Source organism: Hydractinia symbiolongicarpus, chromosome 6 (genome assembly GCF_029227915.1).
Source record: "Hydractinia symbiolongicarpus strain clone_291-10 chromosome 6, HSymV2.1, whole genome shotgun sequence".
NCBI lineage: Eukaryota > Metazoa > Cnidaria > Hydrozoa > Anthoathecata > Hydractiniidae > Hydractinia > Hydractinia symbiolongicarpus.
In genome coordinates, this window is record NC_079880.1 from 20,437,449 (window position 1) to 20,450,348 (window position 12,900).

Consider the following 12,900-nt stretch of genomic DNA (forward strand, 5'->3'; position numbering starts at 1 on the left):
AAAATCAGCGACATCAACAAAACCAACTACTAAAAAACAACAACAGCAAGAATGACAATGAAAATTTGCGACATCAACAAAACCAACTACTAAAAAACAACAACAGCAAGAACGACAACAGCAAGAACGACAACAATAAAAATCTGCGACATCAAAAAAACCAACTACTAAAAAACAACAACAGCAAGAACGACAACAGCAAGAACGACAACAATAAAAATCAGGGACATCAACAAAACCAACTACTAAAAAACAACAACAGCAAGAACGACAACAGCAAGAACGACAACAATAAAAATCAGCGACATCAACAAAACCAACTACTAAAAAACAACAACAGCAAGAACGACAACATCAAGAACGACAACAGCAAGAACGACAACAATAAAAATCAGCGACATCAACAAAACCAACTACTAAAAAACAACAACAGCAAGAACGACAACAGTAAAAATCAGCGACATCAACAAAACCAACTACTAAAAAACAACAACAGCAAGAACGACAACAGCAATAACGACAACAATAAAAATCAGCGACATGAACAAAACCAACTACTAAAAAACAACAACAGCAAGAACGACAACAGCAAGAACGACAGCAATAAAAATCAGCGACATCAACAAAACCAACGACTAAAAAACAACAACAGCAAGAACGACAACAGCAAGAATGACACAATAAAAATCAGCGACATCAACAAAACCAACTACTAAAAAACAACAACAGCAAGAACGACAACAGCAAGAACGACAACAATAAAAATCAGCGACATCAAAAAAAACAACGACTAAAAAACAACAACAGCAAGAACGACAACAATAAAAATCAGGGACATCAACAAAACGTAACCACTGATAAGCAACAAGCAGCGGCAAACAAGAATATTTAACAAAAGCAAACAACAAGTAGCAACGGCGAATATAGGAAACATATTATTTTGCTTGCAACCTTGTGTACTGTTGAATTTAGATGTTATTCGTTTGTCGGATATTTATCAATTAACCAACGAATGGGAATATCACTCGACAAATCCACGTGCATGCTAGTAAACACAATTCAACATGAACTTCTACATGCAGCCGGTTTTTATCATGAAATGACGAGAGAAGACCGCGATGAATATGTGCGCATCAATTGGGAGCATATTTCCTTAAGAACAGACAAACGTGAGTTGTTTCAATTTCTCTCCACTTTCTATAATGCGCGTTTTGAAGTTCACCAGAGAATCTTATTTCATTAAATACAAACTCCGGCGTGAATTATTCTATTGGGACGTTGTGCAAGAGAAAGCAACTCGCAAAATTTAAACGCTTTCCACCAGGCCTAAACGTTTATGAAGTAGACATGTACATCTTTCTGGCTGTAGAGTATTGTCCATATTTCCGAGTAATACTGTTATTTGTCTGTTATTTATTTCCTCTTCCTCAGATAACTACGCTGTTTCTAAAGACACTATTCTCAACGAATATGATTATGAGTCTGTCATGCATTACTACATAATGAACGGTTTGAACCATCATTATGCAATCCTTCCAGTACAAAAGAAAGAACTGTTAGGAAGCTTTAGAGCAAGTGCATTGGATAAGATTGGACTAAATATGTTATATCATTGCAAAGGTATTTTTATTGTGCATCTAAAAAGTTCAATATGAAAGTCCACTTTCTTTCTTTCCTTCTGGTCATTGTTGCTTTAAATTCCTAAATAAATAAATTCACATTTCTACTATTAAGAACTTAATAGCAGGTTGCTATGTGCAGCTTATTTCTCCAATCCAAATCAGTCTTGGATTTTTTAATTTTTTTAAATAGTTTCATTTTGTTTAAATCCTTACAATCTTGGAGAAAATACAAAGAAAATTTTTTTTTATCGCAAAGGTCTATAAAATTACAGTTTTTAGCAAAGAGTAGGAACTCACTTTTCAACTACCCAATTCTATAGTCGTTCTACTCTCTTGTGAACTCCGACGGCTTTTAGAATGTGCCATCCTGCGATATAGATGCTTGCATCTGGTCAGCATTTTGCATTGAGCAAATTCATTTTAAGGATGCAGCAACCCTTTTGACACAAACTTACTATTTATTGCAACACGTTGACAGTGAGCTTCAAAAGTTGTCTATGAATTATTGAAGATATTATTTCAGTTTGTCTATTCAGTATTCATATTACTGTGGAAATTTTATCACTTCTTGAACATGATAGTTTAGTATGCGACGTTTCGGGAGATCCTTCTCCCATCATCGTAAAATGATGTTGATATAATCAACATCAAGTAAAATGATGTTGATATAATTGCAGAGGATCAAAATACATAAAAATTAACCAATCAGGAACGAGCTGATAATTACAGTTAATTACGATAATTAACATTTTTAACATTTTCCGGACCTAGATAACGATAACTAATTATTAACTAATTAACAGTAATTGTCTATGAATATTTTTTTATATATACTTTCGGTTCTCAAAATTTTAAACTTAAAAGTTTGAGAATTACTATAATGCATAGGGTGTGGTGTTAAGGACTTATTAAGGTATATTTATTGTTTTCCAATTCTTTACAATACATTTAGGTCAAGAAGATGGTTCTGTATGGAGTTCGTGGACTCCGTGGGGCAAATGTAGGAAGTGGAGGGTCGAAGACCCACAGCCTCTGATGAAGAGACATCGGATGTGCACTGCTGAAAATATCAATGCATGCATTACTTCAACGAATGAGAGTAGTACTTTTGAATTTCAAAGTAAACCTTGTGATGTAGGAAGTTCATACAAGGGTATAACTTTTGTTTATTTCACTTCAATTGCTGATATTAAAGAAGTAGTGTTAGTTTCAAGAGGTTACCTTCTGCGAAGAAACAATTTAATTTAACTTTAGCTGGAAATTGTATTTTTGTCAAATTCTGAATTGGCTGTTATGAATTTGGACTTAAAAGTTCACTAATTATGCACTAGCTTTAAGCGTGATGTATGTTTTTTGGTTGTTCAGTTTGGCGTTTAAATTATTTTACATAAACTTTATTATTTAACATCATGATTTCAACTTGTTTTTTTCGCAGGAGGTAAAGCTTTAATAATCGAATCTTTCATAGATGTTATTTTTTAACAAATTGTATTCTATGCTGTCAAAGTGTCAAAATGCTGACGTACTAGGAATACTGTAACCCTTAAATATCATTTAAAATTTACAGATTGACAATAATATGAAAAACACAATCGTATTTTCCCACTTGTAAAAGATGCAAACATAAAAATTTTGCTGTTACAATTTCTTACTTTATTTTCTTTTACTAAATTTAGGGGTAATTACATGAAGAGGCTAAAATTCTCCAACTCGGAACAGGTGGCAAATATTTCATCATAGCTTTAACTGAAAATTCAATGAATTGTAGTTACATGATGAAATGTTAACCCAAGGCTGAAATTGAAACAAAAACCCAACGGGCTAGTATTTTCGACCGGTAGCGAAATCATCATCGAAGTTTCATGCATTGAAATCAGACCTCGATGTTTAAGATACTTACTTGATTCTGTTTTGATGCACTCTTCATCCACCCACATTGTCGATTCCGGCGCTTTTAATCATGTCCACCAAGGAGTTTGACTCAGTCGTTCTTTAATGGGTATATCCCATTGAAGAATGAATGGTTCATGTGGGATTGATCGAAAAAAGATATTTAACTTTTTCTTAAACGTGTCCTTAGAATATCCTGTCAAATCGCGAAGATGTTTAGATTGGTCCATGAAATAGGAAACTGGCGTTTACGGCAGAACAGAAGGTCGAACAGTAGCAATCTCTGTCTGACACTTTCTTCCATGTCTTGGATGGAAATAACCAGTTATGCCAACAGCATCTGGATTTCCACGTCAGTGTTAATGTTAGATAGTAGGTTTTTAAGTATACACCAAACATAAATTATTTGGTATCTTTCTCTCCTTCTTTGTAGTAAAAATAGATCTAAGGCTTATAGTTCTTCCCAGTTGTTAAAAGTTCTCATACCAGTTATTTTCTCTATATAAATTTGTAGTATGGTCTGTAGATCCTGGATTAGACCCACTCTTAAACGGGACCAGAACTGAGAGCAATAGTCAAAGTAAGGTAAAAGTAAAGTATTGTGCAACGTCAGTATAGCGTCTTTGTCACGCGCAGAAAACGTTCGGAGTATCCACCCACACATTGGCTGTTCTTCTATTTTTTTGCCATCATTTGAGAGGTACATGGAGACATTTTTTAATTCGGCCTTTTTTCCCTTACTTTTGGTGTACAAATTTGCTACTATGGAAATCCATTTTATTTTCCTTTGCCCATATATACATTCTATGAGATCACTTTGAAGCATGAATTATCATACAATGTTCTGACACCTTTCAACAGTCTGACACCTTTTAACAGCAAAGCTAACTATATGAAAGTATTGCATCTTAATTCTAAATAATATACCTTCAAGATAAATAGCAAAGGTCCAAGTTCTGAGCCTTGCGGTAGGCCAGAGATAACGAATTGTTTATGGTCAGTTAGAAAGGACTCAATCCATTTCAGAAGTTTGCCTTTATTTTCAATTTCTGAAGCTCTTTTAAAAGGATTTTGTAATCAACTTTATTGAATCCTTTGCTAAAATCCAAGTAGATAGTGTCAACATTTTTATCATCTTCCAGATGCATTAAGATAGTGTTGAAATGTAACAGCTGCTTAAACATGATCAAAAACGTTGTGTTTCATTGAAGAAATTGTTTTCTTCTATGTACTTCACAATATATTTGCAATCTACCTTCTCAAACGCTTTCACAAGGTGGGAGGTCAGCAATACTGTTCTATAATTTTCTGCTTTACTGCTTTGATCACCCCCTGGTGTATGGGTGTTTATGGCTTGTTTTTATCACTTCTGATGTGATACCATTATTCGAACAAATACTATATCCTCAAGATAATTTATATGGGGATAGTTTTTGTTATTGCATTCTGATGAGTCTGTTTCAATATAAGGGTTGCTGAAGACAGACATGTATTGTTTTTGTAGTGTGTCAGCCATTTCTTTACTGTCAGTAATATAATTCTTATTTTCATCAATTAATGGACCAATTTTTGTATATTTTTTACTCTTTTTCTTAGCAAATGAAAAAAAAGTATTCTGGATTATTTTTGATGACTGAGGTTGCTCTCTTTTTTTGTAGCTGTTTTGTCTTTTTGTAGGAATTATGCAGCTTTTTTTTAATATCTACTAGCTTATTCTTCAGACTCGTTATTTGTAATCAGTTACTACTGTGTATCAATTTTTTGTTATTTTACATCTTTTTCTCATCAAAATTCTTCTTAATCTTTCTAACAGCAATTCTGATCGTTCTTGACATATCGATATAAGTTTGCTAAATTTTTTGTGCACATTAAGACCCTTAAAATCAGTAAGGGTTGTAGTGCAGTTCTACTTCTATGGTTGCATTTATAGTTGCATGTTAGCCTATGTTAAAAAATTACGAGAATAAATGATGCTCAATTCTTCATGTAATGCCGTAGTTGAAACTTCAGCCCAGGCCGAAATTCTTGGTATGAACACCCCCTTAGTTGGTAAACAGAGAAAAGAATAAGTTTTGTTTACGTTGTTAGTTACTTTGTATCAGTAGGGTGTAAGCTGTTGACACCCTAATTACACAGGGTATCTCTCGGACATAAAAATACTCAAGAACCCATTATTTAATAGAAAAATCTTGAAAAATTGAATGTGACTATTATCAAATGGTTATGTTATTATTATTTTGCAGAAACCCGTTGCATCACAACCCTCTAATATGTCTTCTCTTTAATTTGTTTGCAAACACCATATTTAGGTCTTTTTTGCTTTTCCTTGTGCCTTAAGAGTTTCTTTGTCTCTGTGTACTTAAAACTTGAAAGAAAAATATATAACGAAAAAGTCTTTAAAACATAATCAAGAAGCAAAGATCCCACAAAAATGTAAATAAAGATCTAATTTTTATCGTACCTGGTTAACAAAAATGCGTCAACGTCAGTGATGTTGTGAAGCGAACTTTCCAAGTAAAATTTTTATCACTAATAGACCTATTGTCATATCCATTTTCGTTCCGCGGAATATACATATCAAAATACCGAATAACATGAAAACGAGATTAGGTATGATATGGTTTGTTTACTTGCAATATTTGCAAAATCAATTTGTCATACTAATGGCTTATTAACCGTTTAGCCCGTCTATACGGGAAAATATAGACCGAGGTCATGACGTCATGGACCGAACGCAGTGAGGTCCATGCGAGTGACAGATTATTTCATAACCATTAATGAAAAAAAGGTTTTAGAGTCCAGGGGTCTTTAACAAAAACAAGGCTTAGGTGGAAACCATGTAACTTTCTTTATATTTATTACTTTATATTTCTTTATATTTCGAGTGACAGAGGTCTATATTTTCCCGTATAAACAGGCTAATAAGGTTAATAAGTCATTTATTACCCCACTGATTATTTCATAACCATTAATGAAAAAAAGGTTTTAGAGTCCAGGGGTCTTTAACAAAAACAAGGCTTAGGTGGAAACCATTTTATATTTCGATCGTACACAGACATTCGATCCACAACTCGTTCAAAAATAAACAATACAATACAACTTTTAAAAATAGAATATTTTCAAAACAGTTTTAAAATTCAATTCTTTGTCGTTTCGCTGGTGGAGTGTTCGTATTAAAATGCTGCAAACGTATTACAATATTTTGTAGCTTTTGACTGTTGTCCTGCTATGATTTCGTCTATTTCGTTTAAATCGTCAAATAAACTATCGTCTACCAGACGAAAACAAGGAGTAATTGACATTTTTGTACCACTTTAAATTAACTTTCTTGTTTTGTTTTTGTTTTGATGACGGTTAATACGGCGTCATATAGACTGGTCACGTGAAAAAAAACCAATCAAATTTTCCGAGAACGTTCGAATAAACGTAAACATTCGAAAATACTCAATAGTGGGGTAATAAATATTGTTATTAACATTTGGTGATAATATGGGATAATAGCATGTATCATTGGGGCGTTCTAATGCTTTTGTTTATTATTCTTTGTGTTCAATGAACTAGATATTAGCTTGGTTTGAATATGATATGAGTAGCTAGCTGGCTGGCTGGCTGCTGACTTGTGCCAAACAAACGTGAAATTTTTAGCTGTTTACCAAAATTGGTGTTGTTGCTGGTATATATCCTGTGTCATCAGTTATTAGTGTACTTTCTTTTTTAAGCAACATCTGTGAAAATAACATTAGCCAGGCTTACTAACTGTGGTTTTAAAATAGTAGTTGGGTTGACCTTGTGGATGCCTTACCTCGTTTATTTTTTTCTAAGTCAGGGTAGTGGTGGAAGTATTTGTAACTCACATTTTACACATTCGTGATTTAGAATTAGGATAGTAATTTGACTTGGTGGGAAAATTTGGACTTTAAATTTTCCTTGGAATGTTCTTGGTTATTTGTGTTACATTTTGAGCCTCCATCGTAATTTGTATTTGGTAAAAAACAATTTATTTAAAATTCTAAAAAATAAAGGTGACAAAAGGGATGATATCCTAATTCTTAAATTTTCTATTCAGAGAATTACCATCTTTTTTTTTTTTTAGGCAAATAAAATTGTGCAGTGATTTTGCTCAGTAAAACACAAAATTTTCCCTTGAGAGGATCACTTCACAAAACAATTATAAAAATTGTTGTTTGAAAAAAAAACACAAAATGGTTACTGACGTTACTGCCTAGAAAAAAAATTTGCTGTAAGATTTTGTCGACACAATGCTTTTCACGTCAAACTTAAGGAGTGAAAACAGTGTGAAATTTTTGGTTTTATATTTTCACAAATCGACACTTTGGAAAAATTTTATCCAGTTTAATTTTCTGTAAATAAACAATTTGAACAATTCTGCAAGATTAATTTTCAAAATTTCATGTAAGCAAGAAAACAAAATACATAGAGGCCTGGTTTTTAAGAACATCAAGACTGAGATTTTGACAAAAATTAAGCATGTTTACAGCTGAAATCCAGACATCCTTATAAGAAAATGTATATTATTTCATTTTCCTTTTTTTGGGATAAAAACCTAAAAAACACAGGGTTTTATTTAAAAAAAGACTTTCCTTTTTCTATATATGGAGATTTATGATAAGCTCCATGCTGTATCAATACATATTAATTACAAACTGTAAGTATTAAGGTTAACCATCACAATGTTTGATACAAATGTACGATTATTGACAGTAATGGAGAAAGTAGTGACAGAGGGAGTCTGCGGTTACATAATCACAACAGCCAATAGTTTCAAAATATTAATTAATATTTTAAATACCATTTTACGCAACAAATGTTGAAAAATGATTTGTTGATTACTCGTGCAGCTAAGCTATAAACAACAACCCTGGAAAAATTAGTTGTGAAAATTCTATAAGAAAATCCAGCCTTTCCATTATTCTTGATGTTGAAATCTCTTTACTGCCCCCTCCCCTTTTCCCTAAAGTCAATTTTACTTTTCTTTAGTACTCCAGGTTTCTGGAGTACTTCTGTTAGCATGAGTCAAGCATATTTAATATTGATTTTAGGGAAATGGAGAGCTCAAAATGATATGACATGATACAACATATATGTTTTATCAGGATTGTAGCTTAGGTTCTGGCTACTTAGGACACCAGCAAATTAATTTTAATTTTTTCAAATGATCGGAGTAATACGAAGTACCACTGAGCACTAGTAAACTGTATATTGAGTTTTAGTTATAATTTTACTTGGAAACAGTAAAATAAAAGTGTATTCACATTATTCAAAAAACGTGGCTACGTTTTAGAGGTTTAGCTAGCTAGCTAGTTAACATATACCAAAAGAAACGCCCTTAAAACCTGAAATTTTTTACTTTTTTTTTGTCACACTACCACTACCAACACCCTCTTTATAACGTGTTAACTACGATTATGTGAAACTGCCAGTGAAAAGTTTTCAAATTCAATATTTTGTTGATACATTCTTCAAACTTGCATGTAAACAAGCAGCATCCCGAAATTTGCTCATAACTAATCTCGTTTTTATGCTATTCTGCATTTTCGCATGCATATTTTGCGGAACCAAATAGATATAGAAATAGGTCTATTCAAAAGTTAAATCTTCATAAGTTGATTCAATCGGTTCCAATAAATTACATGCAAAAGAAAAAGTTTAAAAATCCAGTTTCAGAGATTTCCGTAATAAAACGCTAAAACAAACTTGCGGTTTAAAATTTCACGGCAGCATCATACAATCCAGTTAGGATTATTCCATTTTTAAGTAAATTTTAATACTGTTATAAAAGTTTCAGCCAATGTCATCTACCATTAATTATTTAGTTGCTTATTGGAGTAGATGGAGTGAATGGACAGCCTGCGTTGCAAACGGGATTGGAAATCAACAAAGAAGTCGTACGTGCAAAGGAGACAGAGAAATGGCACATACATGTGTCGGCCCGCCTAATGAAGATCGTTTCTGTCTAAGGACGAGTATGAGCCTCTTGTGTTGCATTTTCTTCTTAGTATGGAAAAATATGATTAACCATAATTAGCTTCTAGAAATGAAACGTCTCCCCTAATTCACAAAATATTTGTTATCCTAACGACACTTGCGCATCCACCCTTTTCCCTGTCGCCATAATACGCCTTCTTTGTCTATTTTCAGCGATCGGAAACGCACCATTATTACAGTTTACAGTTGTCAATCTCAACTACCGCTACAGATTTGTGCTGCAAGATCCAAGAAAGATTTATTATTACTACAACGAGCTCATTGCTAATGGTTATTCATTTCTTCCTGTAGAGGGAACAAGTCCTTGGTATGATTTTACTTTAGACGATGGTACGTTAAATTTTAACATTATGGTGGAGGGTTCGCCTCTAGTGCGGAAGGTCTTGGGTTTTATTCCCGTTCGAGTCATATCAGATACCTTTAAAAGTGGGACTTGATCATTTCTAGTTAACGTTCACCATGAGAATAAGATCGATGTCTTAGGCGGTTGTCTAGTTGAGCAGCTATTGTGATTGCAGGCCTTACGTCTTCCGTCCGTCACTCTTATTAGCCATTTCTGTGATATAATTTTAACACCAAGTGTGAAAATAATTATCTGAAATCGAAATCCAGCAACACGTATTGAAATACCGAAACAACGTTAAGTATTCATAGTAACCAATATACTGGTAAAAATGGCAACCTGTATAAGAAGCTTGCTAGAAGTAATGGCATTGTTGACTTCATACTTGAACGTTAGGGACGAGTATTTATATTTCAAGTTTTCTTTTATTTGTTCTTACGGATGTTCTGCAAAAATATGTAAGTTTACAGAGGGCTACAATTGGCAAAAAAAATGTTAACACGTGACCTTATTTTTATTTCAGCTATTTTTTGTATTTGCATAGTATATCCATGTATATAGAGAAGTTACATTTTCAAAGCTTCCTGCCTACGGTGTATAAATGTGTTAATGGTTTTGGCAAATGTAAAAAATTTCCCAAAACTCCTCTTGTGCCAAATTTTTTTACCCGATTGTTCAAAATTGGAAAAGAGTGCGATTTTTTCTATTTTTCATAAATATCAAATTACTAAATATGTTCTCTGGCAACACGAAGCCTTTTAGTTGTACTTTGTGAAATGGTTTCATTTGTTCTTGTAGTCTGTATTCTGCAATGTTTTTTCTTTATTAGATTTAGCATCAGAAAAAAAACATACACTTTGACTGTTTTGAGGTTGAAACTTGACTGTGTCAGAACTCTAAGTTGTTTTTCATATTTATTTTAGTCTACGGTTGTATTTCTCTTGCTATGGCAAAGCATGGAAGACCAGGTGACGTAGCTGTGCTTAAATCAGACATGGTGGCGGGGACAGGCGCTGCAGGTGGTTGTTTCATTTTGTGGTTTCATATGTACGGTATTCACCAAGGTTCATTTAGTATACACATAAGGTCTCAGGAAAAAGAAGAAGAGCTGTTCATACGACATGGTGATCAAGGCAAATATTGGGTTCCTGTTGCTTTAACTATTAACAGCCCAGCCCAATTCGAGGTAAGAAAAGCAACAAGATAAATTAACCCCTGTTGTTTTCGGTTTTATAATCAAAAAAACAGTTTTGGTGTAGGAATACTACAAAGGTGATGAATAAGAATGATAATCCTTAACAGAATACTAAACTTTTCACGTGGTTTATCACTTATGGTTTGTTTGTGTCGTTTATTTCCAAGGCCATCAAAAGTTACGTCAAATGAGTCATGAATATTCCAAAAATATAATATTGACCATCTCCGGCATGAAAGTAGCAGATTAATGTAGATATTGTGACTCTGGAGAAAGAGAAAATAAAGCAGGTTCATATAAAAATGTTACAGATCTCGCACTCAACTTTCATATTTCTCTCCTGTCTGTGACGGGCAGGTGATGCCAATGCATTGGACTGACGTCAATAGCATTTTTAAAATTAACGAAGTCATTCCACCGCAAGTATAAGGCCAAATAAATTGGATATGGGTAAATTATGCGCAGGTAACTGGGGACCACGTTGAACCAAAACAGGAATGAAGCTGGTCAATCGACTTGTTTTAAAACAGACACATTGGAGAAATTATCAAAGCACGTGTTGCTTTACAATATTTTGATCAGAGTTTTTAGGCTCTATACAACGAAGGCAATGGGTAAATAAATTTCTATTATAAAAATAGCCAAATGCGGGTAAAATCTGACGTCATCATAATTCAAGCGACGGATTTTTTCTTGTTTTTCTTGTGGACTCTTCCATGGCCTAATCGACTAGTTTTGTTTTTATTATTATTACTAGCCAATAAATCTGGACCAATCCAGTTACGCAGAATGTCGATGAAAAAGTACCTATTGTTTGCATTTTAATGATGTTAGTAATTACATGTCGACGTTCTTTGGAAATTTGTTAACCTCCAGAAATGTATAAAATTAAGTGTTTTTGGCGAATCGTTCAAGAGATATAAAGGTTCAAAAAATTTTTGATGATGCCAGTACCACTTTGCTTTCTGGAATAGATGAGTTGCTTTTAGAAAATTGGTTCAATTTTATTCTCAGATGGTCCCTGGTTGCCCACGCAGTTGTTAGGCACTAAAAATGCAATGTGACTGAATCTCTGCAAACAACAATGCAATGCACACAACAGACCTATTTGAATTTCTATTCCACGTTTTTGTTTGTTTGAGCTTATCTTTTTCTTTATGATTTTTACCTTTGTGTAACAATCTCTTTCGTTGTTTAAGTTTAATTGACTCAATTTTTTAGCTGGAAATAAAAGCCACTCGTGGTAATGGACCTCTGGGAGATATTGCTGTTGATGGAATATATTATTTTTCTGCAAAATGCGTCGGTAATTTAGCGATTTGTTGATTAATTACTTTGCTCGTTCGCTCGTTTTCTTTTATGCTTTTTTTTTAATCTTTTTATCTTTTCTAGGAAATACATCCCCAAGACAGAGTATCTGAGCTTCATCCGGGGATCATCAAGGGATCCATAGATATTTAATTGAAAAATCAAACTATCAGACATGTTTCCAGTATATTTTTTTTTTTAACATATGTATTAGATATATCTATAACATATTTAATCGTGCTTAATGTATATTTTTAGGCTACGTGATTAAAAATATGTATATTTAATAGAAATATTGAAGTTCTTTTCTTGTTTTATAATTTTTCAGCTTTTGTCCCTTTTGTACTCATAGTTTTCGCTATTCGATTTTAGAACTTGTCCAATAACTCATAGCCATTTGATATTTTTATTTTCTAGATACAGGTGTAAGAAACAGACAACAGACTTTTGTTCAGATAAATAATTATGAAATGATTGAAAAACAATTAAAAAAACTTCTAAAAATAAAAAAACAGGGTTCCTTTGTTTAGCTGGCA

At 33.2% G+C, this 12,900-nt stretch overlaps 1 protein-coding gene across 1 annotated transcript; it reads left to right on the forward strand.

Moving 5' to 3' along the window:
- Positions 1–1,183: 1,183 nt before the first annotated feature.
- Positions 1,184–12,657, forward strand: LOC130647459 (uncharacterized). Its single transcript, XM_057453324.1, has 7 exons — positions 1,184–1,620; positions 2,575–2,775; positions 9,347–9,496; positions 9,672–9,848; positions 10,785–11,047; positions 12,278–12,362; positions 12,449–12,657. Exons 1-7 carry the CDS (start codon positions 1,488–1,490, stop codon positions 12,475–12,477), a joined length of 1,038 nt encoding a protein of 345 aa, XP_057309307.1. The 5' UTR covers positions 1,184–1,487; the 3' UTR covers positions 12,478–12,657.
- The last annotated feature ends 243 nt before the right edge of the window (positions 12,658–12,900 follow it).

Bases quoted from the DNA above. Each gene is read 5' to 3' on its own strand.
- LOC130647459 (XM_057453324.1), top strand. From the start codon at position 1,488: ATGCATTACTACATAATGAACGGTTTGAACCATCATTATGCAATCCTT. The intron at 11,048-12,277 runs GTAAGAAAAGCA...TCAATTTTTTAG, and splicing joins ACAGCCCAGCCCAATTCGAG to CTGGAAATAAAAGCCACTCG. The intron at 12,363-12,448 runs GTAATTTAGCGA...TATCTTTTCTAG, and splicing joins TTTTTCTGCAAAATGCGTCG to GAAATACATCCCCAAGACAG.